A 26078-nucleotide genomic window follows, 5' to 3' on the forward strand; every position below is an offset into this window, starting at 1 on the left:
ATGGAAAGCCAACCCCCTCCCGCCGGCCGCCCCCCGTGGTTCCGACTGGCCTCCATCGCCCGCCAAGAAGCCCCGCCACAACCCCCGCCACCTCCAAGCCGGCCGCCCATCTTTTCTGCATTACGGTCGCGTGCCGATCAGCCCACAGCCCAACCAACGCCAACGCCGCCGCCGCCGCCGCCGCCACCGTCGATATCGCCGCAACTGCCAGCGGCGCCCAGCACGGGCAACGGCATTGCCGTCACGGGCGAGCAGCAAGCATCCAGGCCGTCAACCGCACCGTCCCGACCTGCGACGCCTCAATCCCCGAAAATCATCAAGACTTCTTCCCAGACGCCGCCCCTGTCCCCGAAGGCGTACCACCCGTTGCCCGCTGCCCCCAACCCGGAGCCTGAACCAAAGATCATACCAACGACCCCGAACCAAACAGGGAGCATTGCTGCGAAAGGCGACAGCGAGAAGAACGGTTCCAAGGATGCCGCCAATGGCTTCGGCAACCTGCAGAGAGACGAGCCTGCTGTCGAAGATAAGCGAACAGCCTCCGAGACAAAGAAAGAAGACGCGAGAGCGCCGCCTCCTTCCTCGTTACATCCGACGCGGAGACATGATGATAACAAAATGAGGATCATAACATTAGCAGGCAAGAATGTGGGGGCTTACATGGAGCTCGGGCCTTCTCTTGCGAGGAAAGTCGAAGCGAGTGCTTCTGGGAGCCACGGCGGAAAAGCTGTTGGTGAGAACTCGGCCAGCAAAAGCCCGAAGCCCTTAACCACCACGGTGAACAGCAATGTGCAGAGCATCAACAACTCGTGGCTCATCAATAGCTCATGCAATCTCCGAAGCCCCGGTGTGCATGTCAAACTCGTTAGCCGCCGCAAGTCCAAGAATGGCCGCCCCGCCGATCCCGTAAAAGAGAACCCAAAATAAACATGCACCCCCCTTTCTCAATCCACTCATTTAAGTCTCTATTATAACTAATATTGCCTTGGGGTTATATTTATATTTGCATGGTGTGTTGACAGTGTTGTATAACTAAATTCTCTCTATGAATAACAGGCACAGCATATTTGTAAACATATAGTGATGCCTCAGCATGTGTAAACATATAGTGATGCCTACTATATATATATATATATGTTATTAATAGCACGAAGCACTTGGTGCTACCAAGTTTTCCGCCATTAGATCTACCCTTTTGATCATTTTCACCCGTTAGATCATACTATTCAACCAACCACCCACTCATCCCTACTAGGGAGCCCACATCATGCTAACCGCACATCTCTTAATCCAATGGCCAAAAACTTGGTAGCACCAATAACTTGGTGCTATTAATAGTATATTAGCCTAGTTCTTTCTATATATATATATATATATATATATATATATATATATGTCACATTTGCATACAGTGTAAACAAACCAACATTTGACTCAAGATGAATTAACAAACGCGCTAACAAATTTTCCAGTACGAAAAATCGAGAGCAACAGAAAAAACAAGCAGCATGAAAAAGAGCGGGAGTTTCAGAGTAAAAGCCAATATATAAGAACAACATATTCAACAGTTAGAAAAAGGGAAGAGAACCATAAATTTTATTAAGTTAGATGTTAGTACGAAGGTTACACATATTTCACACCTAAATTATATTCTAACAACTGGGGAATAGAAGAGGACAGCAGGATTGATTATTCTACAGCATCTTCTGCTCGCGTATTATTTCCCCCACAGAATTCCTAACTCATGTACAGTTGAAAGATGGAAAATTCTCTAACTTATTCATAAGAATAAAAGGAACAGAAAACTAAAGTGAGGAACAATGGGCTACGTACAGAAATTGCAGCCGCCTTTGGTTATTTAGTCGTCTGGCTGCTCTCGCTTCACTGGTAGGTTAAAGGTGACGGCGGCTTCTGAAGAAGCAGAGCTGCCGTTTTGATAACCGAAACTACCAGCTACAACGGAATCACTTACCATGTCGAAGCCCAATCTGTTTTTCGCTCCACTGCGGCAGATACCCAGAAGGGCAGTAAAATAGGGGTTAAAGATTTGTTTATACAATTAGTAATTGGGCTCTTTGCATATAAACCACTGTAAATACGCAAAAGTTGTGCAATATACACTTGCGAAGTTAGTTTGTGTGTGCGTGCTCCCGAAACCATATTTTTCTGCATCCATGCCTTTGCCAAGGGTTTATATGCAAAAGATCTTTTCTGCATAGACACCCTCTGGAGGGACGCGCACACAAATAAGCTAAGTTTTCAGGTGTCAGAAGTACCTTCGCAGGGTTAACTGCAAAACATTTTGAATATTTGAAGGGAATATGTGCAAAATATAGGGAAGAAAAATGAAAAACTTATTTAGTGTCTGTTTGGCTTAGGTCTTGAAGCAGCTTTCTTACTCCGTGCTTGGCAGACAATAGGTATTTCGCAGACAACAACTATGGAGCTTTTGATGTATAAAGAAGTTCAAGCGAGCTTCTAGACCCCAAATGCAGAAACTCCAATTTGAAGGTTCTGCTACTGCAGCAACAAATAGCTGGAGGGATTTCAACAAGAAATTTATGCTTCTTCAATCAGCTTTATCCAAACAGCACTGCTGCAGAACCTTCGGAAGCCAAAAAGGCCCTTAATGCTGCAACAGTTATTGGAGGATTACCAATTCAGGCGCTTATTTATGTCCGTCAAATCTTTGGATGGACTCTGGTAAGCACGTGTGCTCTCCCCGACGCACGCGTAGTAACTCTTGGCACTTGGCGGTAGTAGAGTATCTACCTGTTGAAAGATGTAAGAGGCTTAAATGACAATAATAAGACAACATAAATGTAGCTAAAAAAGCACAAGCATAAGAGAGCGCACTCCCATTATTACAGCATTCACTTGCTTTTCTAGTATTCTGACCATCAGAGCTTCCTTCAATTATGCAAAAAGAATGTAGCAACAAAGCTTAGAGATCTAACTTTGGTGTGCAAGCATTCTACAACAGCAAAAGTAATAAATTACCTCCCCCATCCCAAAACTTAAATTATGTAATGCAGTAACTAATATAGAATGAAATAATAAAGTGAAACACCGTTACTAAACATCCATTGTTCAAGTATTTACAAGCTCAATGTTGCAGCATATCATTTGATTCAAAATTAGAAAAAATTAGAGAGAGAGAGAGAGAGGCGTAAGATTCCATTACAAAAGGCAGGCTCTAAACACTCCCTCCCAGTACTCAACCTTTTGTGGGACCATAAAAGGCCGGCTCCTCCAATACAAAATCTTCCCTACAATAGGTATTCCATGTACGAGAGTAACGCCCAACAAAAATTTGCTATCTTGCACAGAAAAATGTAAACAAAATTTTTCTTTCACATCTTCTCAAGTTTTTACTGCCCTCTCTTTGACATCCACAAGCTTACATAGCTCAATGGGCACAAATACCATGCTGAACACATGTTATAGAGGAGACTCTCCAACTATACAAAGATGAAGAGTACACAGACTGCTTCCTCCAATACAAAATCTCCATATCTCCAAAGGCACTCTGAAATCCTTGGCACATCATATGCATACAATCAAGCTGAGACCACAGAAAAACCACTTTTATCACCATCCATTGGATATTGGAAGCATCACTTTATATTGCGGATTACTATCTAGTCTTTGTATAGTTTGGATGTATTGGTGGAGAAACTGCAGCCCGACACGTGGTGCACGATCTGGTTCATCCACCAACCAATATCCCTCAGTATAAAGGCTAGATATAACCGTCTCAGTCGCAGACCGGAGAGGGAATAATCCGATCGGATTCAATCCTCGAGAAATGATCTCAAGGTCTCCACACATGGGCTGAAGGCACAAGGCTTCGACTTGCGGACTTTGGCCGCTGATCTGGCCGAAGGTAGATAGCAGGACCGCTGATCGACAGCAGTCCTCAAAACACAGGTTTTGCGCAGATGGGGGCACGCAGGCTAGAAGCGTCTATCAGTCAGAAATGAGATCTGATTGGGTCCTCTAATCTGATGGAGAAGCATTTGCCAGTCTGATGCATGATCCAATCAGGTCCTCCTGCTGGCCAGGCTGTGATGCATCTGGCCTTTCTTTATCCCGGCCGCTGCTCCGAGCTAAGATCGGATGACGGGATCCGTTTGTGAGTTACGGGATCCGAGATAAGAAGCTACACGTGGCGGAGGCATACAGCGTGGCAGACGGGATCCGTTTGTGAGTTACAGGATCCAAGATAAGAAGCTACACGTGGCGGAGGCATGCAGCGTGGCAGAGCGTTCACCGGTAGAGACCGAGGTGGTCAGACTTGGTCGAAGTGGTTGCGGCCTGCGGGCGGTCAGAGTTGGATGAGGTGGTGTTTCGAGGGAACTCTAAGTTACAGCTACTCCTAGATTTTATTATGCCTACTCCTAAGGCTACGTTGGCCGATGATGATCCTTTTTTTGTCCTGTGCTACTCTCCCTTATATAGTCTCAAGTCTCCGGCTTGGCATAGATACAAGCAAGGCAGCATTTGCCGGGCGGTTACATATTATTTTCCTCGGATCGCTCTCAGATGTCACGCCTACTTCCATATACTTCAGCATCCATTATTTGAAGTTTGAATTTCGAACGGGCCCAAGACTCGCCTTCTCCGGCCCTGCCGAAGTCTAGCATCGAACATAGTGCCGAAGCCTCTTCGGCACTCTCACAACTAGGTTATATGATTAAAACATAACATACCAAAATCCCTTGGAGTTGGAGCATGTCAATTTGGTGGCACATGCCACATGGCACAAGTCTTTTTTTTTTTTACTTTAAAAATTTACAATAAAGCTAGTTCTATCAACATTAAGTCTTGTACCATGTGCTGAAGCATCCGCCACATCAAAGCCCTCCTGGGTTCGCCGCTTCCTAGTGCCGAAACATAATGCCAAAACCTCTGTCAGCATTCTCAAAATAGGTGTCAACAGCGGAATTCCAGAAAGCTCAACACCACGGGATTTTAAATCTCATGCACTTGCTGATAATCTTCTCAATCCTCCAGACTCACCACTGTAAAGGCTAAAATGGACTAGTGCAGTTATTGTGTACCTACTGATCCAATCAAATCTTGCTAGATCTAAAAGCTCTAATAAGAAAAAAGGGATGAGCATTGAACTTTCACCAAAAAAAAAGAAGCCAAGATATATAGTAAGGATCGAAGAAGCCTAGGCCTTCATTGAACCAATGTATGCATTATCTAGTTTCATAACAAATATTCGTTACAGGCTTATGGAAATACACTCAGAGCAACCAGACTCAGATGGAATCATAACAGCATAGAAGGGTCACAGAAGGACAATCAAACCAAGTTTAGCAGCAAGCCATATGCATGCATATATAAAAATTCAGCTTAATTTCCAACGAAGGAAATATAACAGGTTGTGATGGTAAAAGGCAAAGGTGCTAAAATACAATAACAAAGCCAAATGAAATTCATAAACTGATATGCAAATTTAAACAAGAAGGCACACCTTTGATTGTCGCAGAGGAGATACATAAACATTATGAGAAGCAGAGACTTTTTTGGGCGACATATCTGGAAGCTTCGTGAAAGGATATAATTTAGGTGATCCCTGTCCCTGACCTGCTGAAAAAAAAACAGAAGAAATAAAGAATTCTTAGCAAATTTCGGGTGAGAAACCAACACTAACTAGAAAAACCCAGAATATATACCATCTGTGATATTCCTGTCTTGCATGTGAGCTCCTTCATCTGTTAGCCCCCACAGCAAAGGTTTGACTGATGGAATGAATATTTCATTGTAAAAGGTAATGATATCAACGTGATTAAGTCCCACCCCCTGCTTATAAAAAGAATCTAATTAATAGCCAGTTGAAAGTAAATGACGGAACTAGCTAGATCACTACATATTACCGCATTTCCATTTGCAGATGAAAAACCAACAAAGACACTTCGAAATACTCCCACTTTCCATTGTGGTTCCTTTCTGTAATTGTTGACAATCTCCTTAAAAGTCAAATTAGCATGAGACACCTGTATAAAAGAACATAGAATATGTTAGAATAGGGTGAAATTCAAGAAACAGTTTGCAAGCATTGCTGACTTTACCTTCGCAACACCATAGAGGCAACATAAAATAAGTTGGTCGACATGTCGATTGAAAAACAGAGCTGTTTGGTGAAAAAGAATTTGTTGAAAGATACTATAAACGCGCTCCAAGATTTGTTGAGACTGCCGTAGCCTTTCACACAAGCTTCTGATTCTAATGGCAGCTAACTTTAAAATCTGAAGAGTACAAAATGAAAATTTAGATAATGAAGGCAAAGTACGAAGCATTTATATATCTCAGAACTTTCAAGATAACATTGCCTTGCTGAAGAAGATTTTGATCCCAATCTCGGCGCAAGTTTCACCACCTCCTACAGGGTTACGCTGATTTGGACTGCCAAAAGAATTAAATGTGGATTTAATATGATTCATATGATTACATATATAGATATATATAGATAGATAGATAGATTTATATAATACATATAGATATATAGATATATAAAATTCAAATTTTAATACCGGAGAAAGATGATCGAACCTTGCAAATGTCGGCTGAAGAGTCAGTACCCTTGATTTTAGACTGTTAAAAGTCAATAAACGTTCCTTGGTTGGCGGTGTAAAGGAATTCCGTTCAACCAAAACACTCCTAAACTCGTTACAAGCTCTCTTTGGTGATCGGGCCTCACCATTCTGATCTGTAACAATATCAACATAATTTCATGAATAGACCATTTGTACCACATCACTATGGTATAATTATTCTGGAAGGCAAAAGGTGCAAGGAATAAACGGCGAGTAAGCCCGTATAAATAAAATCATATTATTCATATGCTACAATGCTGAACAAATAACAAGGATAAGAAGTAAAACTCTTACAACCTGACACCTGCTAAACGTGCTATCCTTCTGGTTTAATCTTTTTTCACTAACGTATAGCTTACAATGTAGGTCCATTTCAACAACAATGAAAAGGTACCATCATATTGTAAGGCACAAGCTTAATATTTGCAATCATCTTCCATATTATCAAAGGTCAACACTGCCATTCTAATTGCTATATGAGATGTCCATGGAAATATGGAAGACCTGTGTGAAATCAAACAATCCTTTATCAACCTACATCATTCAACGGTAAATCACCATCTTATCAACTGTGCAACACAGAAATTAAGTGTTTTGGGGCTAAATGACTATCTTATAGATTATGCAACACAGAAACTGTGGTGTGCCTGCTTTTAACCTAATGCAAACATTGAAGCCATGAAAAGTTAAATCAAAACTTCAGAGTTCTGAAAACTACATCTCAATAAACATGAAACTGGAATAACTATCTACTGGTAATATATGAGGCATACATCTCTAACAATTCAGGATAGTGCATTTCATTGTAAGCACAAAATGGATATTCACAAAGAACTTATGAGATTTCACATTAAGTGATAAAATTAATGATAAACAAATATATAAGTTCTTTTAAAGCCTCTAATGCTCACAAATTCACAAGAGATAGCCGTTCATCCACTAGTAAACAACTGTGAAGCATCATTCCAAAGGTGAGAAAATACCTGGCAAAGCACCATGTTTTCTAGAAGGCAAAGGTGGCAACCCTCTATCAGCAATATTATGTACTTCTATTTCATCAAGGGAAGGCATCGGATCAGCTAGTAGTGCCAGGCGATTTATTTCTACAGCGAGAGCCGGCCTCACAACGATCAAGGAATTATACAGCGATGAACCTTTCTCCAATGCCTTGCTCTCCAAAAGTTGCTCTTCCAAAGAATTCAAATGCCTTTTTAGCTCTCTCGGAAGAGTTTCTTCATGTCTAACGAAACTCTCAATAACCTTGCTCAAATCAAAAGCAGTTAACCCAACTGCCCTTAAGACATCAGGAAGCATCATGACGACAGATTTATGTGTGGCCAAAACTATTTCAGCCGAACATGCAAGCATGCATCTGTGGAAACGCTCATTGGAGAGTAGAGAAGTCAAATTGTTTTCACTAAGCAGTTGCGATTCTGCTTTACAGATTGCCTCCAAAACTCTATAGTACAGCTTCAAGGCCTCCATTTTTCTCTCTTTTGCCCATGTAGTATCAAATGAAATAGATCGTCCTCCAGAAGAACTGCTTGGAAAAATTGCTTCCAGAATGATGTCGGCCCTACGTGTCACATCGCTAGTAATGTCCCTGTCGCATGAAGCAAAAAAGCGCTCAAGCTCAGTGGAGGGTTTCGGTGGTAGCGAAGATATGACATCTCGAAGCCACTTTGCTGATGTCATAGCAGAGCTGACTGGTGTCATCTGAACCATCTTTGAGCTATTAATGAAACAACCATTTGTAGGCGAGGAAGGAGAACGAGGAAGATTCAACATGCTCTTTATCGTCCTGGTTGGTGAGGCTAAACTTTCAAACTTAAACTGCAAAGAAAGGAAATAATCATAAATAATTGGTGAGAAAAAGCCGTATTCAATAGTGAAGCCATAATTGCGTCATCACATTAGCATACCCTTGTGCTGCAGAAAGTGGCTCCTGATGTACTTTCGCTATCAAGTAAATTTTCCTCATCATTGACAAACATCCGCTCATCTAGCTCCCCTTGAGTGTTGATTGCATTCTCATAATGTCTCCCTAAAATAAGTATACTTGATTGCAATGACCTTTCATCAAGTAGATCCTTGAAATATATTAAGCCATCTGCCACAAATATGATGGCAAAAGAAATTAATACAAACTGCAAAAAATAAATAAATAAATAAATAAATAATCTAAACAATGAGAATGAGCCAAAAGCGCAGTAAATTTTGGACCTGTGTTGATTTGATCGAAGTTTTCTGCTTTGCACTCTGAAGCAAGTGATGGATTCCTATTCAGAATATCAACAATCAAATTTTGAGCCTTTCCCATCATTCTTTTTAAATGATCTTCCAAGGTATGATAAGTTTGACAGAGAGAAGCAAGAAGGTCCACGCCTTTTTCAGATCTTTTGACTGGACAAAAGAGACAAACCAAATCAACTGATCTAGCATATAAGTAACATGTAGATAGTAAAATGGACCCAAAAACAACACCAAAATGAAAGCATGACAAAAATTGAGGACAATTACCAAAGTGGAACGAATCTTGAATTGTGAAATTCCTAAATTCTGTGGGTACATGAATTATGAGTATGGCCTGCAACATATTAGACATCTTCACATATACTTAAATAGAAGAGTCGGCTACTCTACTGATTAGACAGCATACCAATTGCAAATAAATAAACAAATATTGACAAGTAAAAGTAAAAGAAAAGGAGGAAAAGCTAACCAGAATAGCTACTAATCCATGAATACATGATACGAGATCTTTAAATAGTTCAGGGGTGTGGATACGAAGAGCTAAGAACAGCAACCATCCAAAATGATAGAATTCTGAATATTTTCTAATACAGCCAGAAATAGAACAATGCTGAACATTGCTTGGGCTTGAGAACAACTCCTTGTATGCTTTATCGTAGAACCTGATGCGTCATTGTAAATATCTAGGTCAAAATTTAGGCTTACGGCAGGTGATGACCAAAGAAACTTCAAACAAAATCCAACAAGCAACAGACAGTGGCAGTAAATTATAAAAATAAAATAAAATAAAATAAAATAAAATAAATCACCTACTTTGACAGATATATATATAGAATTAGGCTACTATACTATCTATAGTACCGAAGCTCCGGTACTATAGTGTTGTTTTCGATCTTAAGGTGTTCAAATTAACGATCCACACCGTTAAATATGATCTAGAATATATGAAGTTCTTAGGAATAAAATTTTAGTTTTTTTCGACATCGTTTACTTAGTAAATAAATTATGTCAAAATGGACGGTGGAAATTGAATAATCTTTAAAATTTGAGCATAGGACTTTTAAATTCAAGATCAAGAATGTTAACCTTAATCTAGATAGTTTAAAGTATTTTCTATGAAAATTTGAAGAAATTTAGATTCTTCTACACCGTTAAACTCCAAACTCGCCATAGTAGCCATTGAAAATTGACAATTTTGAAATGGTTTGATCATAAAGTAAACTATATCGAAAAAATATAAAATTTTATTTCTAAAAACTTTAAATACCCTAGATCAATTTTAACGGTGTTGATCGTTGATTTGAACACCCTAAGATCGAAAATAAGACTATAGTACCGGAGCCCCGGTACTATAGATAGTATAAGAGACTAGCTCGATATATATATATATATATATATATATATATATATGTGTGTGTGTGTGTGTGTGTGTGTGTGTGTGTGTGTAAAGGAGAAGAGAATGGAATTTTCTCAGATTATTGAATATTTGTTTTTCAAAATGATGTAATATATATTATCATGTGAAACATACTTTTACATATAGGCCCCACTAATTTATGAAAATTATACGCAATTTATATTGCGATTTAAAAAAAAATTAGTAAACTATAAATTATGTATGTTGTTATTTTGTAATTTGAAAAGTTGGTAAATTATGTGCAAGAATTTTACTTTAAAAAAAATGATGAAATTGTGAGTAACTATAACTTATGAATGTTACCACTTAATAAAGTATGGAGAAACTGCAATTTATGCATGTTGTACTTTCTGATTTGAAAGGTTGGTAAGTTGTCTGCAAGAATTAATTTATCTTTTCTGAAAAACACTTTACATAACTATAGGTTATTTGTAAACTGGAATAAAATTGTGACATTGATTACAAGTTATAAACAAGTTTTGACCTCGAATTTGAATTCATTCTCACCTTCTATTAGCTCTCAAATGAGCCCATAAGTTTAGAATTAGATTAAATTAAAATTTGTTATAATTATTAGACTTTCCGGCAAAAGTCATAGCTTTGTATAATAGTTGTTCAAGCCACCTGTCAGTCCTCCTATGAGCCTTGACATCCATCCACCTAGGTGTCTCTTTGCATGGCTTCTAAGCCATCTAGATATAAAAAAGTGAAATTATATTCCATGCATAGTTTAGCTTTAGTTCCTCATAGATGGTTTTCTCTCTCTCTCTCTCTACATAAAAGGGAGATAGGAAGTAAAGGAATTTGGTTGGACTAGATACACATAAGGGGAAGAGAGAGAGGGTGAAGAAGAATGACAAGGAGAGAAATGTTGCCATGTTGTAGATACCATCATTGCCTCAGTCGTCACGCACAGTCAATCTGCAGTCAACAACCACTACCCCGACCGTCATGCAAGACCGATCGTTGCCATCACCGCTATAGTCGCACAACCAACTTTCAGTCATGGATCTCATGCGGATTTGGTACTTGTATAAATATATAATATATAAAATATAGAATTTATCGATATAATTACATAAAGTTAGTTAGCTATAATATATTTCTAAAGTATAAAATAATATAATTATTTTGTAATATTTTATTCCTCCACTGCGAACCACGGATTTTACGCTAGTATAGCACAAAAGTGGAAGGTCGTAGACACATCTGGTGGACATTTAAAGAGCGTTTACTAGGAAGCTAACCTCTTTAGCATTATGAGCCCAAGCGCCTAGACAAGCAAGTGGTATGGTCTTTTTCATAACTTCCCCTACAACTTTAAATTGCAATCATAATTTTAGCAGAGAAACTTCTGTATGATTTCTGTAAAAGGAAACAGAACTTTTAGCTGAAACCATCTGATTCTCTAGATCAACGGTGCAGAGAGTTTGAAGTGACTGTTTATACCAGCTATACATAATACATACTGGTGCCGGAAGAGAAGTCCAACTTTTCTTATGGGCGGACAAGGTACAAAAAAAGAAGTCACAAATTTCTCTTCGTAAGAAGGTAATCCCACACGACTAGGTGACCAGTAGGCTGTTGTTGAATGCATAATGGAAGAGATATAGAGAGGGAAAGTAAGTCAGTTAATGGACAATCAATATAAACGAAGAAATTACGGCAAACTTGATAGCCATAATAATCTATTTATGACCAGAAACCCGAAGGGTGGTTTGCACTACTAGTCCCTGAACTTTCAGTGAAGTTTCATTTTGGTCTCAAACTTGTAATTTCGACATTTAAGACCCCTAACTCTCTAAGTTGTCTCACTATAGCATCTAGTCTTTACTATAGAGAAAAAAGCTATTGTCTGCGCCTAATTCATTCGAGCTATTGCCTGCTCCTAATTCATTCGAGCTATTGTCTGCTCCTAATTCATTCGAGCTATTGTCTGCTCCTAATTCATTCAAGCTATTGTATGCTCCTAATTCATTCACGTATCTATGCACCACGAATCCATTGGCCATTCATCCATCTCATATTTTTAATCTAGCATTCCAGTATCTGAATATAGAAAAGGCTACACCTCGATAGGTGGTAGGATTCAAAAATGAAATGGGAGATCAAGGCTCCATAGATGCATGGTGCTTAAATTTATAGATGCATCAGGTGTAGGCAATAACTCTAATAATAAAATTAACATAACGACTAAAGTGAAACACTTTTAAGAATTTCAGGTTTAACATGTCAAACTAAAAAAAATCCAAGGACCAAAGTGAAACTCGGCCAAAAGTTTAGGGATATGGTGGAATTTACCCAGATGGGTGATTACTTACCCCAAAAAATTATAACTTCCTTCAGTTGTGGGGAAAAAAATTATAAATCACTTTCTCACCAACGCATTTTCTATCGTTGGACAGTACAAATAATGCTTTGAGATTCGGATTGAGTGTTATCTGTTGGTAGGAAAGCATTTAGAGATGGAAAAAGCCGTGAGCAACTTTTGCACTCGCTTCCCTTCTCTGGAAGATGAGGAAGAATTGAGAGGTAGCTCATACTTCCCAATCCTCCCATAATATGAGAATCACTAATTAACTAGATTGTTTTATTGATTTCCGATAAAACCTTGAAGAGTTTGATATTACCTTCATTTGCCGTCTTACCTTTCAAAGATATTGTATAGAAGCATTCCTCGAATTTTAAATCTCTTCTATTGATAACAGGGATGGTTAAATTTGTTCTTTTTATTCAATTTTCACTTTGAAAGATGGGGTGCTTGTGAGTCAAAATAATTTTTGCAGTTTCATTGTTTTCTTTTTTCTTTTTTCTTGACAGTAAAGTACAATGTACATTGACTTTTATACAGTGAGTTAAGTGGATGAGGCCTTCTTCTCCACTTGACTCAAGGCGGGGGCCCCTAGACTTTGCTACAAGACTGGACTCCAAACTCCAAAGGTTTCGAGATCTCCTGTGAGGAGAAGTTTTCATACGGTGAGTTAAGTGGAGATCTGGGCAGCCATCTAGTACATTTAAGGGAGGCAATAACTTGGTCTTTGTTAAGAAATTGGCAACCATCCATGAAATTAGTGAGGTAATCAAGCCTTATATATTAGCAAGTTAAATGAATGTGTTTATCCCATACATCTTGGAACCAACTGCATATAGTTCAGAGAGTTACCAGTTGTCCGACAACAGGGAACAAACCCCACAAAATGTAAATGAGACGAAACCAAAAAAAAGAATATGTAATCCAAGCATATACCCAGTTCTTTGTATCATCAGCTTTTCATGTAAAATTTCTACGACGACAAGGTTATGTAATCAAATTATCACTCATAAAAGATAAAACTATGATAGGGAAGAGGTGAAAAGTCTATTAAGGAAAGAGAACAGAGGTGAAGGGGCTTACTTGCTCGCATCTGTTAACAGCTTTATGTACTTCTCCAATTGCTTCAGCTGAAACATTAAATTGCACAGACCGACAAAACATAAAGTAAGTTACACAAACAGAATTCAATATGGTTCATACCAAGAAGTTACCTCGAGCTTTTCTTCCCAATCAGATCCATAAAATTTGCTTAAAATCTGATCAAATTTAAGAGAAAATTGTTGCGCCTCTTTGAAGAAATCATCGAGTCTACGAAGAAAAATATAGGATTATCAGTCAAATAGATTACAGATATGACCCCAAAGAAATAAGAATTAACAAAAAAGAAACCACCTACTTAAGCTTAGAACACCTCAAGACCTGGCACAATCTAATCCTTTCCTCTTTCTTCTCTTCCTTCCCCTGCCCCTTTCTCAATTTCGCCGCACAGAACAAAACATAGGCGGCGCGGAATTTCTCAATCTCAATCGGCTACAAAGACTCAATATTTAGATTCAATTCAAACCAAATCACAGCAAATAAACCAAACCATAGATCATTCGTGGAAAGAAGCAGCAATACCTGCCTAGTTCCGAATGGCGAGGCGAAGCGAATGTTCTTGCTTTCCTTCAACAGGGATACCGCCTCCCTCTTCAGATCCTCACCAACATCCAATCCCTTCACCTCAACCAAATCCCCACGTCAATCACAAACTGAGAACAAAACAAGAGAGAGAGAGAGAGGGAAAGAGAGATCGAGGAAGAGGGAGAAAGAGAGACCTTGCAGAGATCGTAGAATCCCGCACCCACGCCGCCTCCATCCTCCGAGTTCGGCGACACCGCATCCTCCGCCGCCGCCGCCGCCGCCGCCGCCTCGGAACTCATCTAAACCCTAGCAGATTCCAAATCACAAGAGCCTCATGATCTCCGATCACGCGATCGAAGAATCCCTACTCAAATCAGAGAGAAACAAGTAGGAGATCGATCGAACGCGATTACGCTACGGGGATCCACGGATCCTGGCACCAATTCCCCGATCCTCGCCTCGATCCTCCCCCCGATCCGCCGCGGGATCGGCAAAATTAGGTTGAGGGTTACGGGAGAATTAGGGTTAGGGTTTCGGGGATCGGCGCGGAGGAGGGAATCGAAGAGCTCCTCTCTCTCTCTCTCTCTCTCTCTCTCTCTCTTTCCCTCTCTTTCTCTTTTCTTTTTTTTTCTTTTTTTTTTTGCGTTTTTCTTTCCCTCGTTTTTTTTTATTTATAATAATCCCGGGGTTGTTTTTGTATGCAAGAAACCGCCCATCCACCTCCGATTTAGCGCGGGAAAGGGGAACATGTGCGTGTTCGTACGGAGTTTATCCAATGAGGAGGCGACACGTGGAATGTAGACGTTATTTACCGCCTAATTCATTATTTTATACCGTTATATATTTGTTACATATAATAATATAATATTATATATTTGGGATTTATGTTTATCGATTGCGGGGGAAAGTGCATGGAGACCCCTCAACTATATTTCGTTTTTGAAATTGTCCTCTCAATGTTAGTATTTTAAATTGACTCATCTTAATTTCTATTTTTCTTTTTCTTTTTTTGTTTAAGAAGTTCACATTAGCTAAGCTTGAAACCTCGTTAACCTATTAGTTGACAATTATTTTAGATTTGTTCACTATAAGTTAAATTTGCTTTAAAAATTATCTAAAATTTTTAAAAAAATTGCTGGAATTGTTAAAAAATTATATAAAATTTTTAATTATTTGGCTAAATTCAAAAGTTAAGATGGCATGAATAAAACTTGGTAATCTTAGATAGATAAGCTTATCATTTGTTTAAAATTACTCTTTTCAACTTTTGCATTTGGAACTATAACTAAGTTGGGCGTAGTTCCGACTGCTACAGTTGAGCCTTCTTGTACAATTTTAATTACAGTAAATAAATTCAAATACAGCAAATCAAACACTATATTCGAATCTATATGTAGTTACAATTACAGTGCAATTATAAATTACATGTAATTAAAAAGTCACAAAAGAAGAGCGTAAGAGATGGACTGTATTTTATTTCTTCAAACGCAATGATTAAAGTCCCACCTCGTGCTGTACAATACGGAGCGACACGTATCGTGCCCCCAAGAAGGGAGCAAGATATAGGGGGAGTTTCGGACCACCCTTCGTACCGCACACTATGTTTTATTTTTTGCTTTTCTTTTTCTCTTTGCTTTCTTTTCCTTTTTCTTTTGTTATTTGGGGTACCAAAAAATATTCGTGTACTCTACATTTTCGAAAAATATTACAAATCGAAAATCTACTTGTTAGATAAGTCAAAAAAAAAGTATAATTTATTTTTTTTGTTTACAAATATACTGCCAAATTTTTAATTTACATATCCGATCCTATCAGCCCGAACCATTTGCTTCCACCACAGACATCCATTTTTTCTTAACAAACTATTTTATCTAAATTTCTCGCACCGCAAAACTTTTAGCGAATTAGAAAAACAAAGTCGAACTCAATAAACAAAATTTAAGACACATCAAATATAAAATTTTATTTTTACGCTAGAAAATTAAAAATACTGATAAAATTAAAAGTTAAATTAAATTAATTGATATACTTAAATTTATTTAATTTATTTGTTATATAATTTATTGCTTAAGTTTTTTTGATAGATCTAATAATTTAAAAAAATTAATTAAAAAATAATTTTTTCAAACACTTTTTAAAATAATTTTTCAAATAATTTTTAAATAATTTTAAAATTTATTTTTTGTATTTTATAAAAGAAATACTATAATATAATCAAAAGAAATAAAGAAAGAAATTATTTTTTGCATTTTAAAAATTTTAACATGCAAAAATTTTTATTCTGCATCAGGTATAGTTGTATTTTACAAAAATTAATTAAAAAATAATTTTTTCAAACACTTTTTAAAATAATTTTTCAAATAATTTTTAAATAATTTTAAAATTTATTTTTTGTATTTTATAAAAGAAATACTATAATATAATCAAAAGAAATAAAGAAAGAAAGATATTTTTGCATTTTAAAAATTTTAACATGCAAAAATTTTTATTCTGCATCAGGTATAGTTGTATTTTACATACAAAAAAAGTTACAGATATATTATTTTTTCAAAATAATATTATAAAAATTTATTGGAACCAAAAAAATTAAAATAAGTCAATACCAAAGTATGCCAGTAGAATGTCATGCGTATCTATCGACACACAAGTGTACCATGTGTCAGTACGGAAGTATGCCTGTGTCGTACCATATCAGGAAGACAACGGCACGCCTCAATGCCATGGTACTTTAAACCTTACTTAAAGGGTATAGTTTCAACTATTACAATTGAGCCTCATTGTGTAGCGCCAATTGTAGTAGTTGGATTCAAATATATCGAATCCATTTTATATTTGAATCTATACTTAGTTTCAATTATAGTGCAGTTACAAATATATGCAACTAAATAGTCACTAAAAAATGAGCATAACAGGCGCAGTTCTAACTATTACAGTTGAACCTTTTTATATCGTACCAACTAGAATAATTAAAATCAAATATATAAAATCAAATACTAAACTAGAATCTTCGTGCAATTATAATTACAGTATAGTTATAAACACAATCAACTAAAGTGTCCATATATAAAAGGAGGCCGGACGGGTAAGAAATGGATCATATTTTGTTTTCTTAATATGCATATTTCCAACTATTGCCGTTGAACCTTCTCAAACAATTTCGACTGTAGCAGTTGAATCAAATCCATCAAATCAAATACTATATTCAAATCAGCATGTAGTTATTATGATCACGGTATAGCTAAGAATACAAGGTTTTTTTTTGCATTTAGCCCTCTCAGAATTTTTTTCCACAAATAGTCTCAAAAAATTTATATTTGCAAGATTGGCTCTATCCCTGTCACACGAGCGCCACGTGAGCTGGTGGCCCAGGCTAAGTTGAACACAATGAATCATTCATCGTGTTTGGACACGGTGAATGGTTCACCGCGTTTATTGTTTTATATATTTCTGTAAGTTATATAAGTTTGAGTTGAACACGATGAATCATTCACCATGTCCAAATACGATTGGTTCACCGTATTCAACTTATCCCTAGGCCGCCAGTCATGCTCACGTGACGCTTGCTTGGCGAGAATAGAGTCAATTTTACAAATATAAATTTTATGGAGCTATTTATGAAAAAAAATTTCTGAGGAGGCTAAATACACAAGAAAGTCTAAAAATGCATGCAATTAGGGGCATGTTTGTTTGGGTAGAAGTGGGGTGGAAGTGGAGAGGAGGGAAGTTATTTTCGCTGTAAACGATCACTTCCGTTGTTTTGTTCGCCGTAAAAAAGTTACGGTCGAAACTCCAGTTAATTTGAAACGGCATAATTGACTTCGGCCTATCGTGGGCCAAAATCAATTACGGTGAAAAGAGGTGAAGAAAAAATAATAAAATAATATATTAGGTAAAGATAGTTATATTTAAATATATTTAATTAGGGTACTAATTATTCTTTTATTCATTTGACATATTTAAAATATGATAAAAATTGATTAGTTAAGTTTTAATATTTTTTAATTTAGTTTGTATAATTAAAATATGATAAAAATTGACTAATTAAATATTACTTTTTTTATTTTATAACTTTATTGTTGTATTACTGTAATTTATATATAAAAAAATAATTTAGTTGCTTTAAATTAAATTTTAATAATATAAAAATATAATTATATTATTTTTATTTATTAAATTATGTATATTTATACATAAGTTATAGTTTTATATCATATACTTTCCACCAAACAAACAGCAAAACTAATGAAACTTCACTTCCATAACAACAAAACAAACAGCGGAGAAGAAGTAATTTTCACCGAACTCCACTTCAACCTAAAGTTCACTTCAACCCAAAATCTAGTTTCAGTAAAACAAACATGCAAGTCTCTAAGTGGCCGTTTGGTTGCATGTAGTTGCAACTACACTGCAGTTGTAACTGCATGTAAATACAAATTTCGTACTTGGTTTGATATATTTAACTCCAACTGCTGCAATAGGAATTGCAGGAGGAGGCCCAACTGCAGCAGTTCGAACTACGCCCAAATTAGCCGCAGTTCCAACTACAGCAGTTAGAGAGAGTAACTTTAAATAAAAGGTATGCTTACCTCCTCAATATTTTTTAAACAAAAATTATTTTCCTTTTTTACATTAGAGGTAATCTCACCATCATATATAAAATAATAAAATTTTAAAAATTATTTCTCAACTGCATACAATCAAACAAATTATTTATACTTACAGCGCTTTCTACTACAGCCAACCAAACATGATTCATGTAGTTGTACTTACTGTATTTTCAACTGTATGCATCTCTAACTACAGTACATTTATAATTACATCTAACCAAACAGCCCTAAGAGGAGGACGCAAGTGATAAATCGTATTTTGTTTTCTTACTAGGCATTTTTAATAGGGCCCATGAGAATGATGATTTATGATTTCGGGCAGGCCCGTTAATCTATTTTGTTTTCTTAACGGGCCTTGGGTCCAAGTTGGGGATTGAATGTACGGGTTTAGAATTAGGCCGAAAAGAGTTGGGAGGAGAGTAGGGATGTTGGGTACGGATGCCCAAAATTTTATAAACCGGTATCCGGACAAAATAGATTTATTTAATACTAAATGAATATAGATTCGATATGAATATCAAAAGAAAAAAAAAACGAATTTGGATTCGGATATAAATTTTGATTGTACCCGACTCAAACCCGAACCCAAATTAATTTTATATTATATAATGTGTGTGTGTATATATATGTTTGATGCTATGTTTAAATTTGTATTTTAATATGCTTTGAAATATTATAACGAGAAATATTTGTTTCTGGTTCGGATTTCGGATTTTTGGTAGTTCGGGTTCCAGGCTTGATAGTCGGGTTTGAGTTCGAATTTTTGAAAACTCACCCCAAATCCGACATGTTGACATCTCTAACCGGAAGCATATAGAAATATATTTTCAAATTTTTGGTGGAGACAAAATAAAATATAGTAGATTACAAAAAAAAAAAAAGAAAAATCATGATTACAACCCAAAAAAATAAAACCTCATAACACAGAAATTACAGTTATACAAACATCCGAAAAAGTTTTTATGGTTCTGTTTGGATATATAAATATTTTGTTGAATATATTTTTTTTGATTTACAGAAAAAGGTTATATTATTTGATAGACGAGTAGTGTGACCGAACCTTATTTTGATGTGATTGAAGAGTGATAATATGTTTCGCCGTGATCATTTTATGATGTGATTGAAAGTTACGAGTCTAAATTATTTGAATTGAAAAGTTAATTCAGCTAATTAAATTAGAAACTTAAAAAAAAAATAATTGTAGAAACAAACTAGTTATTTTTAAAAAAATCTTTTCAAATTTACAAAATAACTTTCTAATTTGGTAATTAAAAATTAAGTTTCTTTCAAAAATTAAGTTATTTTAGTTATCTACGGTTCTGAACTACGAATTTTTTTCATAAAATTAAGTTATTTTGCACCAATTGAATTAGAAATTTTCAAGTTAATTAATTAAATTAGAGATTTAGTAAGTACTTGTTCGGTTTTCCTTCACTGACCATAATTTTAAAATTTTAAAATTGAAATTTTTTTCAATTAAATTAGAATTAAAATTGTTGTTTTTTTAAAAATTAAAATACGTCAGTTTAGTGAATTAGAAATTAAAAACTTAGTTGTAATTCATTGATCAAAATTTCTATTAAAAATTAAATCATTTCAATTAACTGGATTAGAAATTTTTTAAACTAAGTTAACTATCGTAAAATTTTCTTTTTGAAATTAAGTTCTTTTTGTTAGTTGAATTAGAAATTTACTAAGTACTTGTTTTTGAATATATAGTTACAAAAAATTCTAAGAATTTAAAGTACTTTTGTTAATTGAATTAGAAATTTATTTGACTTTTTTTATTAAAAAAGCCACTGGTTTTGCATTTTTGCAAAAGCGACCACTATTTTCAATTTTTTTTAGATTCGATCTGAAATTTTCAAAATATAGCTGAAATACCCTTCCGCCCATTATATATAGGGCAGGTAGGGCTGTCAACGAGCCAAACACGAGGGAGTTGAAGCCAGCTCGAGCTTGGCTCGACAGTCTTCAAGGTCGGCTCGTGTTCGGCTCGAGCTCGTGACGAGCTCGAAAAGTCCAGCTTGTGATCGGCTCGCAACTTATTCGAGCTAGCTCATGTTCTGCTCATTAACTCAATGGAAGAATGAAGATGAAGATCGCGGTGTGCCTGTTGAAAGCGAACGGCGAAGAATGAACGCGCCGCTGCCAGAGTTCCATCGCGGTGTGCGAACGGCGAAGAGTGCGCTGTCGGTGTGTGCGAACGACGAAGAGTGCATTGCCGGGATGTGTGAACGGCGAAGAGTGCTCTGCTGGCGTGTACGAACGGCGAAGAGTGCTCTGCTGGCGTGTACGAACGGCGAAGAGTGCGCTGCCGGCGTGCCACCTAGTGGGGGTATGCGAGATGTGCGAAGTTTGAAGTGTGGCAGTAAGAGAGAGAGAGAGAGAGAGAGAGAGAGAGAGAGGCTGCGTGAGAGAGAAAGAAAGAGAGGGAGGCGGTTGTGTGGCTGTGTGGTGTCAAAAAGGTGGAAAAAGGGTTAGGGTTAGGAATAAAGAGTTAAAAGTCGTTAGATTTTGATCCAAGGGTTGATATACTAAATATAAATAAATCTGGGATTTTTTTAAAAAATTGGGCTAAAAATTTAAAAATAAAAATCTGTATTATATATTTATATACAAATATAATTATATATTTATATATATAAATATAATATATATATATATATAATTATATTAATACAAAATAAATATAATCGAGCTGTTATCGAGTCGAACACGAGCGAGCTGATCCTAGCTCGTGTTCGGCTCGTTTATTAAACGAGCTGAAAAATTCAGCTCATATTCGGCTTGTTTACTAAACGAGTAACTCGATTTCGAGTCGAACATGAACTGGCTCGCGAACGGCGAGCTGGATTGCCACCCCTAAGGGCAGGTCATGCATAGGGGGATGCAAATGGGGCGGATTCGGGGATGGGAGGGTTCCCCCACCTCCCGCTTCATTTTTTGTCGGGGTGGGGCGGATTCGGAGCAGGTTATTTTTCATTTTATTTTTGGCTCCCACTTACCACCCCATTCAGTGCGGATTGGGACGAGAGCAGATTTTTGACGGATCGGCCAGATTGAAAGAAGAAAAGGTTTTCCGCCTTCCGCTCCATTTATTTGGCAGATCAAGACGGATTCAGAGTGGATTATTTTTTTCTATATTTTTTGTTTCCACTTACCGCACCATTCAGGACGGATCGAGGCAAGAGCTCCACCAACCGAGATCCATTTGCATCCCCAATCATGCATCCAAAGCTTTTTTTCTTCTTTTTATTTTGAAAGATAGGTAGCACGCTACTCGCTTCGTTTATTTTATTTAGAAATAAATTTAGCAAGAAATGTGAACAACTAGGATTCGAACTTAGATCTCGGATACCAACAATCAAGCTCTTTGTTACCTGCTCTAGAGACGGTCGGTGTCATGCATCCAGAGCTTAAGACCCTTTTTTTTGTGAGGAAGTGAAAAATGCGAGTTGCTCGTTCCTTCTCCTTATTGTTTGTTATGCTCAAATTAAGAGGCCTTAATAAAAAAAAATTATTGAAGGGGCTTATTTTAAAAACGACCTATAGGTGAGGGGCTCCATACATTTTTACTCACCAACGATTAGGGGTATAAATATCATTTTATCTATGAAAATTAAAAAAAGCAAATAGAGAATAATGACAAGGGTATTTATAATAGTATATGATGTTTGAGAAGGTATTGATAATATTTTATAATTTTGAAGGGCATATCTATGATATTTTTTAAAATTTTACAAGGATAGTAACGACATTGCCTCAAAAAAAGCGGCAAAATTAAATGTCCGGGGACTAAATTAAAAATATTTAGAAGGAAAGGGCACAAAAGAGCAATTTACACAAGAAGCTGCAACAAACACGGTGAATATGATGACATAGCCCCGACAAATCGTACGGATGTAAATGTCCGTACGGTACGAATATCCATCCGTAGGTTTCTGATCGGACGGCTCATCAGAGCGCGGCGACGTCACATCCTCCTTACATCCAAAAGAGTTACGTGGCTCAATTTTTTTTTTTTTACTTGTATTATTGTTTATTTTTGGCCAATTTCCATAAAAAATTCACTTATTTTGAGCTTTTGCAAAATCGGGCCATCTTTTTTATTTTTGTAGATTCGGTCCGCTTTTTCAGCAAACTGACCAAAATACCTTTATTACTTTTTCTCTTTCCTCTTTCTCTCTCCTCTTCGTTCTCTCGTTCTTTTTTTTTCCGCCGGAAAAAAAAAGCGAAGGCCGGGCTCTTCTTCCTCCTGCTGGAGCACCTTTTTTTTGTCCCCTCTTCTTTTCTTCTTCTTCTTCTTCTTCTTCTTCCCTCCTCGTGACCTATTGTTCGAGTCCTGGCTCCACCCGGCCCAGTACCGCACCCGCCTCTGCAAGGACGAGATCGGCTGCGCCCGCCGCGTCTGCTTCTTCGCCCACAAGCCCGACGAGCTCCGCGCCGTCAACCCCTCCCTCGCCTCGTCTCCGCCGGCCTCGCCCTCCCTTCCCCTCGCTCCTCCAACGATGCCGCTGCCCTCATCCTCTTCCAGCAGCAGCAGCAGCAGACCCTGCCGCCGCCGTCGTCGTCATCTCCCTCCTCGTGCTTACACCATTACACCATTAATGGTGAAATTACACCATTAATGGTGTAATGGTACACCATTATGAAGAACCCGGCCAGCCGGGACAGTGAGCGCCCGCGCGAGGCCGCCGGGTCGACGTGCGCCTCCTCCGCGGCGACGGCGACGGAGAGGGAGGCGTTGGCGTGCACCGGCCGACCTCGAGCTCGGCCGACCCAGACCTCCCCCGCACCTCCGCTCGACCCCGACGCCCGCAGGCTGCCGCGTGCACCGGCACCGTGCGTGCCGCGGAGCCCCCCGAGCTACGCGGCAGAGCTCGGCTCGGGGGCGCCATCGCCGCGGCAGAGCTTCGCCGCTGCTGCTGCCGCAGCCGACGCCGCGCCCTCGTCCGCCCCTACACGGCTCGCCGCGGCCTCGTTCGCCGCGGCCCGCCCCGCGCCGCCACCCCGCGATCGAGATCCCGCGGCTGCGGATCGACACTGCGGGCGCTCCCTCGCCTTCTTCTCCCTCCCAACACACAGCGTCTCCTCCCCCGGCCCCCCCACGGCCGCGGCGGTCTCTCCGGCGCCGCCACCTCGTCCCCCGCCTCTGCCGCCGTGGGGGCGGCATCGCCGAGGAGCGGATGCTGCGGACAATCCCGCGCATCGCGTGGCGGCTACGGCCGACGCGGACCGTGGCGGTAAGGGAGGAGGCGTCTCCTTCGCCCCGCTTCTGTTTCTGTTTCTGCTTTGGCTTCTGCTTCTGGAGAAGTCGAGGACATGGTCGAGAGGAGGATTCTGGGAGAAGTCGAGGATATGGTCGGAGGGGAGGAGGGGGGTCTGTCATCCAGGGAGCGGTGGGCATCTTCACTGCGGCGGCGCACGCGGCGCGGCGAGCATGGCTTCACTGCGGCGGCGCCGAAGCTCCACCCGCGGCTCCGTTCCGCGGGCCCGCTGCATCGTTAATGGTGTAATTACACCATTACACCATTAATGGTGTAATGGTGTAATTACACCATTAAGCGTGTAATGGTTACACCATTAAGGTGTATATTTCACCATTAACGGTGTAATGGTTACATCATTAATGGTGTAATTTCACCATTAATGGTGTAATGGTGCACCATTACACCGTTAATAGTGTAATTACACCATTACACCATTAATGGTGTAATAGTGCACCATTACACCATTATGACGAAGAAAAGCAGCCGCAGCACGCCGCGTGCCCGCCCGCCCGCTGCGTGCACCGGCCGCGTGCACCATTACACCATTACGAAGAAGAAGAAGCCGTCGGAGATCGGAGGCGGCCGACGCCGCCCGAGCGGAGCGCCGGGCGGCGCGCGTGACCGCCGCCCTCGACAGGCGCGACGTCCCCGGCTGCGACACCCCGCTCTACCTCGCCGCCCGCCTCCCGCGCGCCCCCACCCTTGTCGCGGCGCTCGCGGTCGCTGGTGCCGACCCCTCCCTGCAGAACGCCGCTGGGTGGACGCTGCTTGGCGAGGCCGGAAGTCGCCGTGGCGCGCCCCGTGCTCTTAGAGGAAGAAGAAGAAGAAGAAGAAGAAGAGGGAAAAAAAAAAGGTGCTCCAGCAGAAGGAAGAAGAAGAAGAAAAAGAAAACGAGAATAAAAAATTGCTCCGCCTGGCTTCGCTTTTTTTTCCCGGCGGAAAAAAAAAGAACGAGAGAATGAAGAGGAGAGAGAAAGAGGAAAGAGAAAAAGTAATAAGGGTATTTTGTTCAGTTTGCTGAAAAAGCGGACCGAATCTGCAAAAACGAAAAAGGTGGCCCGATTTTGCAAAAGCCCAAAATAAGTGGATTTTTTATGCAAATTGGCCTTTATTTTTTATTAAGATAAAATGTGTAAAATTTATCAAAATTATTAGTACTTTTGATTTTACTATCTAATATTTTAAAATTTTAAATTTAGTATCTAATATTTTAATTTATTTGATTTGAAAATTTTTTAATTTTAAAATTTTAAATTTTGTTTCGAACTATGCAACTTTTGTATCAAATAATACAAATTCGTCTTCTTCTTCTTTTTTTTCTTTCTTCTTTATTTTTGGTTTTTTTGTAACAATCATGACACATGATAGTCTTTACAAAAAATATTTTTTTTTTATTTTTAATTTTTCTTCTTCCTTTTCTTCTAACCTTTACATCTGTTTTTACTATCATGCCCTCTCCCTTGCCCTCTGCCACTCCAATGCGCTCTCCTTTCCGGTTATCCTTAAATCCTGCGGCGCCTTTCTCATTGTCCCCATCCGTAACTCTGCGGTCCACCTCAGCCTTACTTCCCCGATCTACACAATATCCAAGCCGGCATCGGCGAAGGTGTGGGCGAGGTAAGTGAGCAGGGCACGACATTAATGTAGGGCCAGTGGAAGAGAAAGAGAAGGAGAGAAAGCGGTAGGAAAATGAGAGGAAGAAACAACAAGCGGGAAGAAAACGAACTAGGAGCTGAGGGAGAAAAATCGACCAGAGAAAAATAAATAATGACATTTTGATCGGTTTACAAAACATTCGGATCAAATAAATAAAATCCAAAAAAATGGTTCGTATTAGCAAAAACACAAAATTGATGGATTTTTTATGCAAATTGGCCATATTTGTTTATAGAGTAGTCTTTCTATACTTGTTATTACTGTTCATCCATTTTTATTCAACAGCTCAAATTTATTTTTTTTTTAATTGTGACTAGCAATAGAAGA

At 38.6% G+C, this 26078-nt stretch overlaps 3 protein-coding genes across 6 annotated transcripts; 2 read left to right on the forward strand and 1 right to left on the reverse strand.

The window, feature by feature from the left end:
• Positions 1 to 1074, forward strand: LOC109722916 (formin-like protein 7). Its single transcript, XM_020251094.1, has one exon. The coding sequence runs from the start codon at positions 1 to 3 to the stop codon at positions 925 to 927; it is 927 nt and encodes a 308-aa protein (XP_020106683.1). The 3' UTR covers positions 928 to 1074.
• LOC109723115 (retinoblastoma-related protein-like) lies at positions 1569 to 14846 on the reverse strand. Of its 4 annotated transcripts, none has more exons than XM_020251337.1 (18): positions 14410 to 14846; positions 14213 to 14308; positions 13989 to 14122; positions 13804 to 13900; positions 13673 to 13719; positions 9331 to 9523; positions 9129 to 9195; positions 8832 to 9011; positions 8531 to 8718; positions 7592 to 8441; positions 6565 to 6721; positions 6345 to 6417; positions 6084 to 6260; positions 5889 to 6008; positions 5688 to 5814; positions 5486 to 5598; positions 2657 to 2772; positions 1569 to 2003 (listed from the first exon to the last, which is right to left on the reverse strand). In XM_020251337.1, exons 1-18 carry the CDS (start codon positions 14512 to 14514, stop codon positions 1859 to 1861), a joined length of 2985 nt encoding a protein of 994 aa, XP_020106926.1. In that variant the 5' UTR covers positions 14515 to 14846; the 3' UTR covers positions 1569 to 1858. The 4 variants fall into 4 exon arrangements, 2 of the variants coding, with proteins under 2 accessions (XP_020106926.1, XP_020106925.1); XM_020251336.1 differs by having other exon boundaries at positions 5486 to 5601; XR_002219621.1 differs by lacking the exon at positions 1569 to 2003 and adding an exon at positions 2857 to 2974 and having other exon boundaries at positions 2659 to 2772.
• LOC109722917 (atherin-like) lies at positions 20884 to 24333 on the forward strand. The gene is made up of 4 exons (XM_020251095.1): positions 20884 to 21171; positions 23187 to 23435; positions 23480 to 24068; positions 24140 to 24333. The coding sequence occupies exons 1-4, from the start codon at positions 20884 to 20886 to the stop codon at positions 24331 to 24333; spliced, it is 1320 nt and encodes a 439-aa protein (XP_020106684.1).

This window comes from Ananas comosus, linkage group 17, assembly GCF_001540865.1.
Source record: "Ananas comosus cultivar F153 linkage group 17, ASM154086v1, whole genome shotgun sequence".
Lineage (NCBI taxonomy): Eukaryota > Viridiplantae > Streptophyta > Magnoliopsida > Poales > Bromeliaceae > Ananas > Ananas comosus.

What these genes read in the sequence shown, in the direction of transcription:
- LOC109722917 (XM_020251095.1), top strand. Translation starts at nt 20,884, where the DNA reads ATGTTCTGCTCATTAACTCAATGGAAGAATGAAGATGAAGATCGCGGT. An exon ending in ACACCATTACACCATTAATG is followed by an intron (nt 23,436 to 23,479) that starts GTGAAATTACAC and finishes ACCATTATGAAG; the next exon opens with AACCCGGCCAGCCGGGACAG. An exon ending in GGCCGACGCGGACCGTGGCG is followed by an intron (nt 24,069 to 24,139) that starts GTAAGGGAGGAG and finishes CTTCTGGAGAAG; the next exon opens with TCGAGGACATGGTCGAGAGG.
- LOC109723115 (XM_020251336.1), bottom strand. Translation starts at nt 14,514, where the DNA reads ATGAGTTCCGAGGCGGCGGCGGCGGCGGCGGCGGCGGAGGATGCGGTG. An exon ending in TTGAGGTGTTCTAAGCTTAA is followed by an intron (nt 13,901 to 13,988) that starts GTAGGTGGTTTC and finishes TTTTCTTCGTAG; the next exon opens with ACTCGATGATTTCTTCAAAG. An exon ending in CTCCTCTGCGACAATCAAAG is followed by an intron (nt 2,773 to 5,485) that starts GTGTGCCTTCTT and finishes ATCTTTCAACAG; the next exon opens with GTAGATACTCTACTACCGCC.
- LOC109722916 (XM_020251094.1), top strand. Translation starts at nt 1, where the DNA reads ATGGAAAGCCAACCCCCTCCCGCCGGCCGCCCCCCGTGGTTCCGACTG.